Source organism: Sesamum indicum, linkage group LG8 (assembly GCF_026168435.1).
Source record: "Sesamum indicum cultivar Baizhima isolate 11 linkage group LG8, ASM2616843v1, whole genome shotgun sequence".
NCBI lineage: Eukaryota > Viridiplantae > Streptophyta > Magnoliopsida > Lamiales > Pedaliaceae > Sesamum > Sesamum indicum.
The window spans coordinates 24,277,197-24,295,943 of record NC_142664.1 but is presented as its reverse complement, the minus strand read 5'-3'; the positions used below and the strand labels follow the sequence as shown (position 1 = coordinate 24,295,943).

Genomic DNA, 18,747 nt, shown 5'->3' with positions numbered 1-18,747 from the left:
AGGAGAAAATGAAATACTACATGTGGAAATTATGGCAATGTGGGTATATACCTCTTTTACCCCTAACTATGCATTGCCTTGTACTTTATAGAAACTTTTTTTTTTTTTTTTTGTATTTTATGTGCACTATTAATGTTTTGTAACTCTCATCACTTTATCTTCTTCAAAGTTGAAAATATTCCCTCATTTATTAATTGTGTTAAGGTGATAAGTGTAATTATTTATTTGTTAGAGGAGAAAAGTAGGATTAACAACTAATAGAACTTTGGGATTCTCCATTTATACTGATCAGGGTTCTTATAGTTGTTCAACTATCATTGAAATTAAAATTTAAACACGTGAGCTCAACACACAGATCAGAACGTACATTCGGACTCACCAAACATCTTGGCCACATCGTGGGTGAGGCAATGTTCGATTTTAACGACTATCCACAAAAATTGATGGTATAACAAATGCAATTTATACTTATCTTATTGTAAAAAATAATTTTAAATTTATTCACGTACATCTATTGCAATGAAGAGAATGAGTGAACATGTAGCGACTTATAACTAGTTGTTCTTTCACAGCATGCATGGGAATGCAAAGAAGTATCTAATTCTAAAAGAACTTATGCTTTCTAAAAATTGATAATTTTTTTTAAAAAAAGAGAGTTAGTATTTGCGAAAATTAGATAAGAGTTTAATTTCGCAATATATTATTATTTAATTGCATATGCCAAAGTTAATCACATCAACTCGTCAAGAAGGGCAAAATAATAAAAAGAATATTTTAAATTTACTTATAAAAAAAGTCAAAAAACACGTAGAAGTATCCTTTTATGTTCTAATTTCGATAAAAAAAAATATTCTTTATTGGAATCTAAATAATTCGAAACGAATTTTATAATTAGACACCAATGTACTGGCAAACGTACAAAAATCTGAATTCAAACCAAATACTTTCTAAATTTATATACTTATTAATCTAAAAGGGAATGTAACTTTTGTTGTTGTTGGCATCTCAAAGTTTTCACCTAATTGTGATATTCGAAGTGTGGAAATTTGAAGGGGTAGTGGTTGTGATGCCATGATTAGTACTCAATAAAGAGGGCAAAGGTATGATTAATTTTTCTCTTGATGAGTACTCAAATGCTATGGAACATTCACACAAAAAAGGTGCAAATGAGCAAAGATCAAACCCAATTTTCAAAGTTTTGTTGTAATTGTTACATTTCTATTTGTGAAGGTTCTTCAATCTTATTATTTTAATTAATAGTGAACTAAATTAGATGGTTTGTGGCTAATTTTATTTAAAAATATTTTATGGTCTCACATATATATATAATATTATTTTTTTTTATATGATTTTATTTTAAAAATAAACTCTTAGGTGTTTGGATAAAATAAAATTATAAAGCTTATAAGAAGTCAATAATGATAATTTTGTAATTAATATTATCAAAATTAAAGGTGTTCCGAAATCTTAATAATAAGTTAAGGATCGCTCCTTACTTTTAAACAAGCTTATAAGCTCATACGCTAATTTCGTACAAATTTTATTAAACAAATTTCAATATTTTATAAGACTCGTTTTGGAGGGTCATTACATTTTTCTTTCTAAATTACAGGTTGCATCAATATATCAATAAATGAAGCGATAAATTGGTTCTTTTGTCTATTTCATTCAATTTAAAAAACTAAAGTTGTGTCTATTACAATTTATAAATCTAAACTTTTGGTCCTAAACGGTACAACTTATTCAATTTCAGTCCCTAAATTATAATTTTGATCCCCAACACGCATTATTTCTATCGTTTTGGTCATCCTGGTAATTAACTATTAAATTAAATAAAAAAAATTACGTGCTACACACATGGGCTGGGAGGAGGCACAAAGAAAAATAATTTTTTTGTCTTATTTAACAATCAATTAACAAAATTTATCAAAATTGTTAAAAAATAAAGAGTATCAGTTCAGGGACCAAACGTGTAAATGATGGATATTTAGAGACTGAAACTGAATAAGTGATAATGTCGGGAACCAAAATTATAATTCTCCCTATTTATCTCCAAAAATAATTTATTAACCATTGATGATACGAATCAATTTTAACAACCTAAATAAAAGGTTTGTAATAATTGTGAGGATGAGGGGGAAAGGTAAGGAACAAAGTCCGTGCTACCTCACCAAATAGCGTTTTCTTCAATAAAGCCAATCGCCTTTCCGCCATCCATCACGTCTGTCTTGGACCATAACTTGATATCTCAAAACGCGATTCTTGCTCCGGATTAGAGACGATATATGTGAAACACGTTTCAAATGTCATGTCACCATCATGGGAGCTCCGGTCGAAGCACATTGGATGTGTCTGCACATTCTGAAAGTTTTACTATATTTGTGTAATTAAATGAATGAAAAGGAAGATAAAGGGAAAAAATGATCGAACCATATCAAATAAATTTAATTTTAAATAAAATAAAAATTTATGAATAAAGCCAATTGATTAATGAGATGATTATTTTGTGTAAATAATAAATATATTTGAGAATATTTTAATTTATATATATTTTGCCAACTAATGTAATTATTTGAGAGATCTCTCTTAATAAATCGTATAGATATAAAGTTAATCTCAGACCAACTGCAAAAAAAAAAAAAAATAGGAAAAAAACAGAATAATTTATAAACTTTTGGGTGTGAAAATATAGAATATATTATTTCCAAACATTATAAATATCTTAAATTAATGTAATTTTATTTTAGAGTTGTTTAATACTTCTACACTTGATGTGTGTACAGAAAATATCCATGATTCAGAAGGCCTTAGACTAAATTTATTTACATACAATATATATATATATATATATATATATATTTACTACACTACAAAAGAACACGATTTAAAATTCATAGTAAATCAATATTATTAATTATGGTCAAATAAAATCATTTCAAAAACTTAAATTTTTGACCACTATTAGTACATATTTCTCGTGATTTGTAACTAGTGCCAAAACATTTGCCATTGTTTTAGTTATGGCTAATCAGTGCCGAAGCCAGAAAATTGGCTTAGCCCTTTCAAAATTTAATCAATTAATTTAAATAAGTATCAAATTAACAAATATTTTAAATTAATACACAATTTCTTTACAAATTAAATACAAATTTAGTGATATAAAAAGTGTTCGTGTAACCCTTATGATTGAGCAGTCAAACCTACGGTTTGAGTACAAATATATTTTTTTGTGCTAATTTCAGTCCCCAATTTTATAGTATTTATGAAACTAAACATGTCAAGTTTTTCTAATTTTGGAACCATTTTGAAAATCTCGTAAATTATAAGACTAAATGTGTCGAATTTTCACAATGTTAAGACTATTTCAAAAATTTCGTAAAGTAAATGATTAAAATATTGAATCCCATATCTTATAGGACTAAAACGCTAAAAGCTTCAATCATTTCTTTTAAAATTAATTATTTTAAATTATCTCTATCATAATAAAAAGTTTTATAATTAATTATGCAATTGTCAGACCAAATTATTGCAAATACAATTAATTCTTACAACAACTTGACAAACAAAAGGTCGCAAAATTCTCGGTACTAGTAGTTTTTGTTGCATCAACATTGTTCGAAATTGTTTGTATAGTAAAAATTCTTACAATTAAGAATTATTTCTTCATATTATTTTCAAAAAGTCACAATAAGACATTCAAAATAAATTACTTATTGCCTACAATTATTTCATCAATATCAACTAATGCTCCATAATACTTAAAGCAAAGCCCTGTCAGCCGTCGGGGCTCAACAAGGCTTAGTTTCACCCTTGTGGCTAATATTTTCACCCCATTTGCAGAAATAACAACTAATGACCGTTATCGAGTCATGATTAACTTATATTTGTTATGATCTTTTTCTTTTGACCATAATAATTAATTATAGCGAAAAACTATATTTTTCAGTGTTATAAGATTTTAAAAGCTTTTGTCTTAACGTTTTAAAAATTTATAAGAAGTTAGATTTTTTTTTAAAAGAAATTGTTGAAATAAATAAAATTATCAACCTTATGACATATTAGTAATAACAGTTTTGTAGTTAATACAACCAAAATTGGAGGAATTCATAAGATGTTAAAAATAAATTAAAGAAGCTATCAAGCAATCCAGAAGTTCTGGATTCGAATTTATAGATGTATGCCTATTTTTATATTAATTATTTATTCATTTAATATTTTAATGTACTGTATTAAAAAAAAACATTGAATAAGTCATTTTTGCCAAATGGACATACTGAATTACTTCATCTACCCTCCATGTTTTCGGATTGCCATATAAAATTTTTTAGTTCAAATCGAGTTTGATCAGATTTGATTAATTAAAATGATAAATATAATATATTTGTAATGTGATCATCATTGTACAGTTAAGAGAAAATAACAAATTACATCACAAACGTAATTCATTTGCTATATGATTAGTCCAATCTATCTAAATTTAGCCCGAATAAGATTTTCCAGAGGTATATATGCTTCTTCGGGTGCTAATTCAAAGTCTTTTGACTTGTTAAATATTCGACATTTGATAATTAAATTTACATAATAAAAATTCTAAAAACCTTTATTTAATATCTAAGCGCTCCAAATTTTAAATAAATAAATCAAATATTAAATTAAGATTTTATGCAATTTAGGCACAAAATTTACAAAGATATGGATTTAGACATATATGGAAATGCCGACATGGTCCTATGGAAGATATTGGTTCTTGTTAGAGAGACATAATCAAAGCAATAAAATAGGTCCATTGAAAGTTGGATTGTCACATATGCAAGTCACAATCCAACTATTAGAAAAGGGGGTTTAGTTTTCCTCACAAAAAGACAACTAAAAAATAATTAGGACATGATAACACATTAATTATGAATAGTATCATTGACGAAAATTCAAATGATAATATAAATAAATATTACTAATATATTTTGTGCGCTATTAATATAAATAAATAAATATATTACTATAGGAATATGGCTCAATAGTTATGAAAAAATTAATGCTAATATCAGTGTCGAATTAATTAGCGAATAAATTTTTTATTGCTAATATATATTATTTAGTATATAGTTTAAATAATTCGTTGTTAAATTTATGAACAAGTAAATTCTCGTTGCTAAATTCATTAGCAAGTAAATTTCTGGTATTAAATAGTGTAGATTAACAACAAGAATTTTACTTGTTATATAGCTCGAAATTATTTTTTCTTTTTGGTTGCTATTAAGCCATTTTCTTATAGCATTATGCACACATTAAATACATTGATGGGGGCGGTAGAAATACCGATCTTGTGGGCTTTATATGACTGAATTACGAATGGATCTCTCTTTATGTGTCTTATAACTCGAAGGGATCTAACCTTCTTTCTGGTGCAAGGATTTTGAGTTCTTCAAGAAAAGACAATCTTGTCTTTTTCAAGATCCACATTTTAAATATATGGAGTTCTTTGGTGGTTCCCCACTAAATAATTTTTGCATTTCGAGATGTACGTAAGATGTGTGTGTGTTTTCTATTTGACTGAATAAACCAGTATGAATTGGTATCTCGTATTGATAATATAATATTCACTCAATAACATATGTTACATATACGGTAGGAAAAGCTCGAATAAAGAGTATTTGTATCTTAAATCTTAAATCGACATAAGTAGGATGCAAGTAGAGAATATCTAGATCGATGCGTGGAATAACTCTCTTTATGAAACTCAACAAAGTGACCCCATAAATTTAGGTGAAGGGGTGCCTCTGCCTCCTAATAATGGAGATCACTGTGACTGAGCATGAGCGTTGAGCAACTATTGATCAAGAACACAAGTCTCCTTAAAATCATAAGATCATGTATGGGGGTTGGCGCCTATTTATTAATCAGTTAACTTGTCAATAAATTGTTATTATGCATATGTTACTCATTCTAAATGCTGATAAATTGGACATAATCTGTATCATTATTAAATTTTCTGAAATTGTATTACAGGAAATAGGACATGAAACCATAATCTCACAGGAGGAGCCAAAGCTCTTACCATGTGCTTGTTGAAAAATGAGACGACAACTTATAAGGTAGTGGCTTGTCCCTTACTGACAATCCAACATTTTGGGCTCAAGATTTTTTACGAGAGATATTGAGTTCAAATTTAAGTGTGTGTAAAAAAAAAGAAAAAACACTTCATAAGGCAGTCGCTTGGAACCAACGAGGAGCCCTAACATTCTTGACCCTAAATTAATTACCTATAGTTAGTGAAAATTTTGCTATTATTATCATGAATTTTGTCAGAATTTTATGTTTTTATTGTTGCACCAGTTTATTATTCCGTCTTTCCTACTAAAATATCAATAATCTAATTAAAGCTACATTTAAATTGATGGATTTGAGGCATGAATTTCAAACTCCTAGTAACATTTTTCTGATCATTTGTTTGAGTAATTCTGAATTTAAAGATTTTAAAAACTTCAATTCTAAATTTGAACTATATTTCGTCGAACATTGATGCTTCAAATTCTTTTAATACAGAGCTCTTTATTCAAATCTTTTATTCAAATTTAAATCTATCAATTTAAATAGAGACGACCGTAAAAGTGACTAAAAATTTGTGAAAGTATCTAACATATTTGTGCATATATGTGAGCCAAGATTATTACAAGACACATTGTAGAGAATTGAAGACCAACCAGGTGCAGGCTTCATCCCATGTTGTAGCCAGGTAGGGAAGATGAGGGAATAACAAAAATTGATCCAAAACTAATGCAGCCATTGAGGACAAGAAATCTTGGCACTAGGTTTTAGGCCATAGAGAATCCTATGTTGATATACATATAAATATAGAGAGAAGATTAAATTCTTCCTTATGGTCTTAAACAAAAAGTGAATTTACAGAGCTATCCGAAAAGTTAAATTCAAGTTATATTTAATATTTTGTGTATTGAATGTATATATTATTGTTATTTTTTATCAAATTATTTTTATACATCTTTGTATGCTAATGCATACGAGTAGGTAATATCACTTTTAGAAGGATAGTTTGGGCAGAAAATATTTGTTTGACCCACAATAAGCCAGTATTAAGTTAATCAGGTATAACAATAGATTTTCATTTAATTTTTTTTCCTAACATTAACAAATTAGGTGATTTTTGACTGACGGAGGGATCCATTGGTTAGACAGAAACGAACATCATGGTCACTAAATGTACTTTTCCAAATCATAGAGGGTTTACGTGTAATTGCACCAAATTTTAAAAATTATATAATTATCCCATTAATTTATGAATTTAAAGTAAAAGAGTTGTAGTAAGTATCTTTGAGGGTGAAGACTATCTCATGATTCGATTCTCCGTACTTCAATCCAAGGATTGGAAGCTATATTTTTTGAATCAGATACGTAATCTTCTTCAAATTTGAGGGTGAAAATCACAGTTTACTTTGAGTGACTGGTATCAAGTTCTGATATTAAAGAAGATATAAAATCTTCGCGGTTGCAACACTTTATAATATAATTTGCATTATTTTCTGAATCACAAAATATAACTTAAAGTTACCAAATTATTGATATTTGCTTGGTTTGTTGGCTTGGACCTCAGTTCTAACAGGCTTGAACAATATTGATCATTAGGTGAATCATTTTCTCAATGAACTATATTTAAATATGTCTTGGCACTTTATTTTGGATCAGTGCAATCAAAACTTAATAAAATCAAATTTGGTATAAACTTTAATCAATTAATAATAAATTTATTTGTACTTTTAATTGATAGTATGAGTTTTATCTAATGCATTAGCACTATTTATGACGAATAAAATAGTAAATAACAAATCACGATGTAGTAGATCAATATCCATATACGGGGGACTCAATTTAAAACTTTTACCTAATAAAAGAATTTTGGACCTCAGATAAAATCTTCATTGGCTTATCTATTACATATGTTTTTCGTGTTATTTGAGAATATATGAATATATATATATATATATATATATATGTATATATGTATTTGCCCCCCACCTGCTCAACAAAATCTGATGCATTTTAAATTTTTGGTAGGGATTGAAAAGAATAGAAGACCAAAATGGGATAGTGACTACCCTAATTCAATGAATATTTAGGTAGGAATATCTAGTATATTTAATTACAAAATAGATTACTAAAATTGGTATTGTATCTAATGAGCTTGGACAATTCAGTATTTAATAATAATAATAATAATAACAACAACAACAATGAGAAAAAATTAAATGATAATATTAAATTATTACTAATTATATATCAAGTCATAAAATTTTTAGTTTTTTTCACTATACAGATTTTCATAATTTTAATAATGAAAATATTTGTGTGAAAATTGTCAAAAGTAATAATTAATGACAAAAGATTATTGTTAAAGTTGTCACAATAGGTAATTAGTAATAATAAATATAATTGTTGTTATAACCATTATATTTGTGCTGTCACTATACATTTGTAGCTAGAGTGATAATTTTATATACAATTTTTGTTACTAATAACTATATTATAACATGATCTGAATTTATTGCCGCTTAATATATATTTTCAATAATAACTTTAACATTGCTGCTTAATATTTTTCTTTACATTTTTAAGTACTCATATCCCCTCAGAATTTTTAGGATAGATTACATTAATACCCCTGAAATTAGGTAAAAATACACTAACACTCCCGATCTTTCGCAATATTACAGCTACACGCCCTGAGGTTATAATTGTAATTATAACTACACCTCCTATTCAAAGACAAAACTTATACAAACACCTCCTGAAAAATATTACACAAACAATGCTCAGGGAGTGCAACTGTAATTTTACACAAGACGGAGGGCATTGGTGGTAAATAGGAGATATAAATATAATTTATCCTAATTCTTCTCTACATCTTTTTTTTTTTTTGGGTGCTTTTATTTTGTAATAATCATGAGGTGAAATAATAAAGAAAATAACAATTATTTTCCAAAAATAATTCATAATTGAAGGAGTAGAAAATATTCCAAGAAAAGGGAAAATTCCAAGTAAAGGAAAAATGATAAAAAAGACCATCACATGTATAGAGTAATTGGCCACTCGTCTTGACACATCAACAAAAAACAACTATCTTTTTTCATTTTCCCCATTTTGTTTCAAAATTCAAATTAAAGAAAAATAATAATAAAATCCTTTGTTTTTTCAAATCGACAACAAAAAAATTAAAAAAATCTCGCTTTATGTGAGTTTTACTGTAATTTATTTTATGATTCTTTACTATATTAATGTATTAATCGAACCAATATATTACTTAATTAATTTATTTAAATATTGATATAATTGTGCAAAATATTTATATTTTCTTATGAGAAATATTAATTTACAGCAATACTTGCGGGCTTATACGTAATATAATCGGGGTAAATTACAAAATACTTAGAAAATTGTAATAAATGTTATAAAAAAAAAGACATAGTTCATAAGAAATTAAGAAACAATATTTTCTAATACAAATTTCTCGGGTATAAAAAAAAAACCTATCTTGATGGAGGAAAGAAGGGTTCGTAAGGGCAAGATAGATATTTTTCCAGTGAAGAAGCACTAGAGGAGGTCCACATATTTTTTATTTATTACACAAATTACTGATCTCTCCCATCACCATAAAACAACAGCCACATGTTATTAATTAATTCGAGGATAAATTTGTATTTTACTTTGATAGACATACTTTAAGAATGAAAATTTACTGGAATTGATTTGTAAAATTTTGTTTTTACTTTAACTAAACTAATTCAAATCTTCTTGAAATATGCAAACACGTATTATAGTTCCACTCAATTTTATTAAATATGATTACCTTATGTATAAATATGTACTACTTATTCCTCAGTGTCCAAATATGAGCAATGGAAAAAATAACCAAAATACTCACATATTCGGTTTGAAATTGATTGATAAGATTTCACCTGAACTTGATTCGTTAATTTTATATACCAAACTTGCACTTTATTTTTTATTTGATGAATTTTCAAGCTTAATTTGGGCTCGATTCAGTTACCGAAAAAAGAATAAAATATATTTGAAAACATCAAACTATTCAAGCTCGACGCTTGTTTGAACTCGATTTTGTTATTAGTCAAACCAAATTACAATGCAATTTTTCAAATTGGATAGTAATTCGAACAAAATCGAATAATAATGTGCTCGACTCGATTCAACTTGTTTACAAGTGCGAGCAAATGGTTTTATTTTATTTTATTTTTTCCCTTTTTAGACACAAGCAAATGAGTAATAGTTGAACAAAAATGAGTGCAAAATCTTTCAAGAAAAAGATAAAGAGAAAATTCTAAGTAAAGAAAATATGATAGAAATGGGCATTCATACACAATGATTCTTAATGTAAAATAAAAGGTCCTCTTTTCCCATATATCCTTCTAAGTAAAGAGAAACTGTAAATACCCTTAGTCAAGAGTCTAGCTGTGATAAGAAATTCCAAATTAAATAATAGGAATAATTATATTGATACTTTTGATTTATTATTTATTAATTACTCGTATATTTTGTATAATTATAAAAAATTACTTCTGACATTCGAAAAATATGGACAGTTTATGTAATGATGTTGACCTGTAAATTTCAAACAATAATGGTGATTTGTGTAAATAATATTGACTTTTTTAGTCTGCGTATGTGCAATTATCCAATAGACGGATGTTATTTGTATAAACAGACCATAAATCAAAAAGTGCAAATATAGTTATTCTTAAATAATATGACAATGTGAGAAATGATACGCGAAGCAATTTAGTACAGATTGGATTTTCTTTTGCAATTCCTCTTGTATCTTTTATTTCATTTTAATATTTTATTTTATTTTACATATAATATAAATTTCAATATCTGATATATTTGATCCTTATTATTCGGTATTTTAACACTTTATGAAAAAAAATTCTAATCTATATCGAATACAATAAAATAAAACAATCACATGACAGTACACTCTCAAACAGAGAATTCAATTATAAAGTAAATATATTATATTTTTTATGTGATTGATTCGATTTAATTAAATCTGATTTAAATAAAAGTTTTGGGACATATGCAATAACTCTAAAATGGTGCCAACACTTTATGCTTTTTTATTTGTCTTATAATTACAACTGATAATGCCTTTATTGTCTGGAGAGAAACCCATCAAATGGAGAATGTGAAAGGATCCAAACCCATGTTTATAATGGGCTGTAGTCTAATAGTAGAATCCAGCCTTGTGAAAATCTACAATATTTTTTCTTTATTTTTTTTAAAAAATATATTAATGAAAATCTACAATATTTTTTCTTTATTTTTTTTAAAAAATATATTGATATTTTTAAATCAATCATTATACTATTATTATAATATTCAGTCGCAATACATCAATGTTTTTATCAACCGACATTTCAAAATAAATAAAGAAACAACATACTGCTATTAAAAGCAGATAAAATATCTATATACGTAAGATTCAAACTCACAACCTCTTAATCGTGATGAGCAAATTACCCTATATGAGAAAATAAATAATAATTTTTTTTTGTATTTTTTTAAAATAAAGTAATTTTTCTTCCTGTACTTTTCAAAATTAAGCAGTTTATCTCCCTATCAATTACTATATTTTAAAAAGTATAAAGAGGTTAATTGCCGTTTATTTTTATAGAGAAATAATTTATTCAATTACAATATTATGAGAGAGTAAATTGCATCAAACCCATTGAAAACCTTACGTTTTCACTAATACAGTATTAATAGTTTGAGGTGGAAAAGAAATTGCACGACTGACAGAACAATCTAGAAGACTCTAAAGTTCGAATTCCACATCATTAAATAAAATAAAATTTTAATATCAAATTAGCATAAATATATTTTGTTTATAATTTGCCCTCCAACATTAAAAAAATATGTACAACCATAAATTGGACTTGTATAATAAATGAAGAAGAGCAGCATGGCCATGAATCCCACTAGGAACTTATCCACATCTATAACATGAAAAGGGCTTGAAATTGCATGTAAACTTTTGTCATATGTTGGGCACCAATTAATTCAAACTACTGTAGATTAATTCATTTTATTGATTATGATTTGGTTCTTTTTATATTTTTTTAATTAAAAAATAATAATAAAATATTAAAATATGTACGCATATCGAGTGCAGTTCTATTGCTAGTACATGAATATATGTGTGAGTGAAAATGAGAAATATTATGGTTGGGTATAAAAAGGTGAAAATTGGTGTATGTATTCTTATCTACCTACTCCTTTTTGTGTAGATTAATTACTCTATGACATGTGCACAATACAAGTTTTCCTCTTGTGGGGTGGGGTGGGGTGGGGGGTGGGAGCTTCTCTAATGCACCGACATTTTAGAAAAAGTATTTGATGTAGTGTTGGATATGTGTCAAACACAATCACAATTCCAGCACGTCTCGAGTATTTGTGAGACGTAATTCGTCTGGACGGGTCTAATCGGGTCGACTAAATTTTTTTAATTGGAATAAAATTTAAAAAGTTGAACAAATTAAAATCGTTAAACAAACTGATAAAGGGGATGTAATAACCATCATTAGTTGATAACATGTGTATAAACCAAAATACCCTCAGGTAGCCTCATTTCTCCATCATCTCTTTAGTATTAATTTTCTATCAACAGTTCTTTTTTATTTTTGCATATTAAAGTTTGATTCATTTTTTGATCTTTATTTTCTTTTATTTATTTAATGAAATAAATATTATAAAGAATTGGGATGACTATACTTCTCTCTCATTAAATTTTGTGCCATTATATGTACATCCTTGTAATTTAAAAAATTAAATCTAGTACCCGTAATATTTGTTTTTGTTAATAAATAGATTATTTGTTAGTCAAATTCACTAGATTTGCTAATATTAATAAAATATCGAATGAAAATTCATATTTTCCCCCAATTGACTTATTATCAAATAAGTTTTTTGAACTAAAATACAATTATGTATCTTCATGCATTAGTGTATGCGATGATATATATATTCACCCTTATAAAGGTAGTTTGATCAGAAAAAAATTTGTTGGACCTGTAATACGTCAATTGAGGTTAAATATGGACTTTTGTTCAATTTCTTTTATAATATCTGCGAATTTGGTAAATTTTGACAAACAAATGATCTATTTATTGAATGAAAATAAAGATACTAAATATAATTTTTCAAACTATAAAGGATTTGCGTGTAATTATATCAAAATTTAGGAAAGATCGTTGTATCTATACTATTATAAAAAGAAAAGTCCCTTCACATTCACAAACGGCTGTTAATGACACCGCTGCACCAATTTTTTGTAAATACCCTTCAACTAATAAGAAAACTACTTATTCAACTTCTTGAATTTTACATTAAGTCATAAATTAGTTTTCTTTTTTTAATTATAATGTATTGATTTATATATTTTACTTTTATGTACAATATATTTTAAAATGTGAAAATTATTTATTATATACATGTAGGAATGATATGGCACAACAACTAATTATTTTTAAAAGATTTAAATTTGCACACGAATCGAGTGTGGCTTTACCGCTTGAGTAGTAGTTTAACAATATTAACATCTTAGGTACACAAATTTAATAGTCTGCTTACGAAAGTGCCCTCGAGATCCCTAGTAAATTCGAATTGACAACATGGGGGCACGAGGAAATAAGGTGAATGTAGGGGGGCAAAAGTGTCAGTTGACGTCTTATATATATATATATCCGTCCCAGACGCTCACGCTTTCTTGTTTGTAGAGTCGAAAGAAGGGGAAAAAAACGCAAAAAGGGGTTCGAGCGAAGCAGAGCAGTTTCCGTTATCCACATTCTCTCACACTTTGATATTAGCAAGTATCAGGACAGCACAAGCAAATAAACACTCCGAATTCTCAATTCCAAATTAATATTTTATTTTACACATACAAAATTACATACATAATATTTCTGTTTACGTACGTATTGCAGAGAGACAAGATGTACATAGCACAAAAACAGGAAATTGATCCAAACCGACATATATATAACCCTTATTTATTACCAGAAAAGCACAGCTCTTACATCAATAACTTTTAATATTAGTCTAGAATTGCACAGGCTTGGCCAGAAGACAAAGGGGATTCTTTTTGGGCATTGCCAGTCCAGGCTCCACATCAAAGTCTAGGTCTTCGTCTTTCATTCCGGGAGGCAATTCCCAGTCGAATGCATACAAAAGATTAGCAAGCGCAAGCTCCGCCATTGCCATCGCCATCATCATCCCTGGGCACCCTCTTCGCCCTATCCCGAACGGGATCAACTCCGGATCATGGCCTTTCACATCGATTTCACTGTTCAAGAATCTCTCTGGCACAAACTCCTCAGCATCTTTCCAGACCTCGGGGTCCCTACCAATGGCCCATGCATTGATATATACCAATGTTTTGGGCTGAATTTCGTAGCCATTTACGGTGCATTCTTGCAAAGTCTCTCTGGGGGCTAAAAGTGGAGCTGGTGGGAACAATCTTAAGACCTCCTTTATGACTGCCCTTAGATAGGGAAGTGAAGCAATCTCATTCTCATCTATTAGATCCTTCTTTCCCAAGTTTCTTATCTCTGTCTGCACTTTCTTCATTGGGATTGGATTCTTCATTAGGATTGTCATTGCCCATATTGTAAGAGTTATATTTGCATCTGTTCCCGCTATTAAGATGTTCTGCAATGCAATTGAACATTTGTTAAGAATGATTATTTCTTGGAATCATATCCAGTTTATTACTAGAACAATGACAAGGAATCAAGTTTGGGACAAATATGTTATCTATACTTGCAAATATCACATTCAATAATCGTGGCGTGATTGTGGTCAACAACTACTTACTACATTTATTTTAAACTGTGACGATTGGCTAAGGATAGTTAATATTAAATTTGTTCTAGTGTTAGGACCCAATGAGCTGGATCCAATAGATCCGTTGGACCCAAAATTTTAAAATATTAAAAAATATACTTTTTTAGAAATAATAGTAACATAGCTTTATAAATATATATGAGTCAATAATATTATTTAAAACTAAATAATTCTTTTTAATGTAAATTTATAAAATGTGCTAATCGTAGGCTCTATTAGAGCTTTCAAAATATATGTTACTTATATATACATTAAAGGAAAATTTATATTTTTGATTTTGTAATTTTAGGTTGTTAGTAATTTGATCGTGTAATTTATTCCATCTACATATTTTTAGTTCTTTTTTGATGAATTTAATTTTAGATATTACATTTGGTCTGTTTTTGACAAATTTAGTTTTGTGTTTATAATTTAATTTGATTCTCTTTTCATTGTAATAAATCTAATTCTTTGTCTTGTAACTATGAGTTGTAAGGACCAAAATTGTTAATAGATAATTAAATTTGCCAAAAAGGGACAAAATGTGAAATGTTTAGAACTAAATTCATCCAAAATAAAATTTAAATGTGCAAATAAAATAAATTACAGGACCAAAAATACTAATAATCTAAAATTATATGAGAAAAAAATGTAATTTTACCTAAATTAAATCTACAAACTGTTTCACATCGTCACCATTCTACTCGAACTACTACCCCTCCATAGGCATAATTATCATCACTAAGCATAAGAATTATATGTATAGATAGTAGTTAGGTCCCTAATTAAATTAATGAAATGTAATACTTTATCTCTTTAAATTAATTGTTTGGAAAAACTATACCCTCATGCGATATATATTTATGTTATAATTAATATATTTTTGAGTATTCTTCACCTTAAATCAACATCAATTTTGTTAACTAGAACGATTTTTTTAATAATAAAATGCAAAATAAAATTTGTAGCATAGCAGTTTGAATTAAAATCAAGCTAATAAATTATCATAATAGATAAACAATCAATACCAAACATGGAATAGCTAATTATCTGATTATTTAAAGTAATTTCCGTGCTTGACCAAAAAGTTATCTCCATTAGTTTTATACGGTCAAAGATTAATTTTGATTATTTTAAAATGGAATAACTTGGGGACCAAAATTGCTAAAATTGGAATACGGGATAGCAGAAGTGATTTAGTAACTAATCTAAGAACCAAAAGTGAAATTATCATAAGTAAGGCAAAATATATTTTTGGTTCGCTAAAATAAAGGTAGAATTTGTTTTGATATGACAGGTGACGGTTTTAGTTCTATAAAACATAAAATCATGTTTTTTAGTTTCAAAAAACACATTTTCAGTTCGAAAACTACAATGCACATGATTTTTTGAACTAAAAATGTGTGATTATGCGACTAAAAACGACACATGCCATATGTTACGAAGGAAAAGAAAGATAAAGATATTGAAATGGACAAGTTTTTAATTACCATTAGAATTGCCTTGATATGATCCATAGTAGCAATGGAAGAAGATCCATCTCTCATCAGCCCAAGTAAGATATCAAGAATGTCTCCTTCCATTGCTTTAGGCCTGTTTTTATCCAAGTGCTCCTCAATAAGCTCTTGGTAGAAAGAATCCAGTTTCCTGAAAGTCTGTTCCAGCTTTTCCCGAGTTCCAGAGATTTTATCAATCCATCCCAGTAAAGGAAAATAATCCTCCACACAGAATGCAACAAGCGCGCCCTGAACATCATCGAAAAGTTCTTTGGTACGTCTTGCGAACCCTTCGTCCTTGCTGCTTTTCGCCAGCGTTAATCTACAGACTGTGTTGGTCACCGCAGTATTTACTATCTGACTCAGGTTAGTAACCCTGGACAGGGACGCGTCCCTGGAAATCTTCTTGATCATCATCGAAACTTCGTCTTCACGAAGCGGGCGAAAAAACTGGACCTGTTTGGCGCTAAAGAGATGGAGATTTGAAACTTTCCTCATCTCCCTCCACCGGTCGTTGTACGATGTAAGCGCAATGTCCAGGCCGTTGTAGGACATTCTCTGCATGCCAACAAGCGTAGGCCTGCCTGAAAAAGCTAAGTCGTGGGATTTCATGATTTCTTTGACTACATTTGCTGAGGAAATCACGACAACCGGCCTGAACCCGAGCTTCATGGACAGGATAGGGCCATACTGTTTGGAAAGGCTTTGTAGGTATATATGGGGATATTTGGCATCAAATTGGTGAAAGTTGCCGATGAAAGGGAGCCCTGGAGGCCCCGGTGGACGAAGGTTTCGGGCATGTTTTGGTTTGTGTTTTTGGACGTAGAGAATGAGGATTATGGGCAGAGCTAGCAGCACAAGAATTGGCAACATTTTTTTTGAATGGTCGAGGTTTTGGGGTTTGATTTGTACGTATTTATAGATTTTATGAGACTGCAGAGTGGAGTTGGATAATTTTCTCCAAATTAGGGTTCAGTCGAGTCAATTAATTATAAATAAGATAATTACACCCTTCTTTCGTGAATTTGGTGTAATTATGTATAGATTTTTTGTAGTTTAAAAAATTACATCTAACACCCCTGAGTTCTGTTTTGTCTAATTAGTAAGTTCCTCTAATAGTTAAAATTCATCGAATCTGTTAATATTAAAAATAAAATTTTTTTTATATTTATCCTAATTGATTTATTATTGTTTTATTGCAAGTCAAATGAATCTTTTTATAATCAAATTACACTCATACGTCTTCACGCGATAATGCATGTGAGGATGTATATCTTCATCGTTATAAGAGTATTGTAGTTGGAAAAAAATCGTTTTAGCTACAATAAGTCAGTAATAAATCAATTGAGGGTAGATATTAACTTTCATTCAATCTTTTTTGCTAATATCAGTAAATTCAGTGAATTTTGATTAACGGAGGGACTTATTTGTTAGACGAAAGCAAACCTCAAGGGTGCTAGATTTCTCAAACCACAGGGGGTTTACGTATAATTAGACTAAATCTCAGGAAAGAAAAATGTAATTATCCCTTATAAATATTTATCATATGATTGATATGTTTTTTTAAATGATCATTTTTTAAATTATATATTAATATGTGTATTAAACTTAGATTGGGGTTCGATCACACGTGAATCACCTAAAGTATCCCTTTGTCACTACATAAAAAAATAATAGGTGATTTTAGAATTGTCATTAAGAATATATTTGAAGTAATAATAATTTGATGTTTGTCACGACATAATGATTAGTGAAAAAAATTATACATTAAGTTGTTACTGTCGGTAGACTGACAACACAAATCTAGCGATATTTATATTTCTGGTCGCTACATTATCACTTTATGTGTGTCGTTAATTATATATACTGATAATTTTGTGTATACTTATTTTATCATTAATTATATCTAGTGATGATAGTTTTTAAAAAATAATTAGGATTAAAATTATAAAAATATTATAGTGACAAAATAAAAATATTTATCATTTAATATATTATTAGTAATAATTTTATTATATTATTTATTTTTTTGTCACTCATATTCTCTTGTTTTTTTATCTTTCAAAAGACAATTAATGACCACAGTTTAGTGTGATTGTAGAGATATAATTAAGGATAAATTACAAACTACTTTTTTTTTTGTATTTTTGACATAAATATGAATATTTTATTATTTTTTAAAACATTTCAAATATCCTCTCTAATGAAAAGTAATTACGTAACCTTTAAACAGTGGATATTATTACTTTTCTTTAACAAAATTTTTTAAACATATAATATATTTGAAAAAATATAAAAAGAAATTGAGGCTGAGTAGAATGAATATTTCTTAGAAAATATTAGT

The 18,747-nt window shown here is 28.2% G+C and overlaps 1 protein-coding gene across 1 annotated transcript; it reads right to left on the bottom strand.

Annotated features, from left to right (window-relative positions):
* Window positions 1–14,062: 14,062 nt before the first annotated feature.
* Window positions 14,063–17,276, bottom strand: LOC105168820 (6,7,8-trihydroxycoumarin synthase-like). Its single transcript, XM_011088976.3, has 2 exons — window positions 16,398–17,276; window positions 14,063–14,733 (listed from the first exon to the last, which is right to left on the bottom strand). Exons 1-2 carry the CDS (start codon window positions 17,274–17,276, stop codon window positions 14,125–14,127), a joined length of 1,488 nt encoding a protein of 495 aa, XP_011087278.1. The 3' UTR covers window positions 14,063–14,124.
* Window positions 17,277–18,747: the final 1,471 nt, after the last annotated feature.

What these genes read in the sequence shown, in the direction of transcription:
- LOC105168820 (XM_011088976.3), bottom strand. Translation starts at nt 17,276, where the DNA reads ATGTTGCCAATTCTTGTGCTGCTAGCTCTGCCCATAATCCTCATTCTC. An exon ending in ATATCAAGGCAATTCTAATG is followed by an intron (nt 14,734 to 16,397) that starts GTAATTAAAAAC and finishes ATTGCATTGCAG; the next exon opens with AACATCTTAATAGCGGGAAC.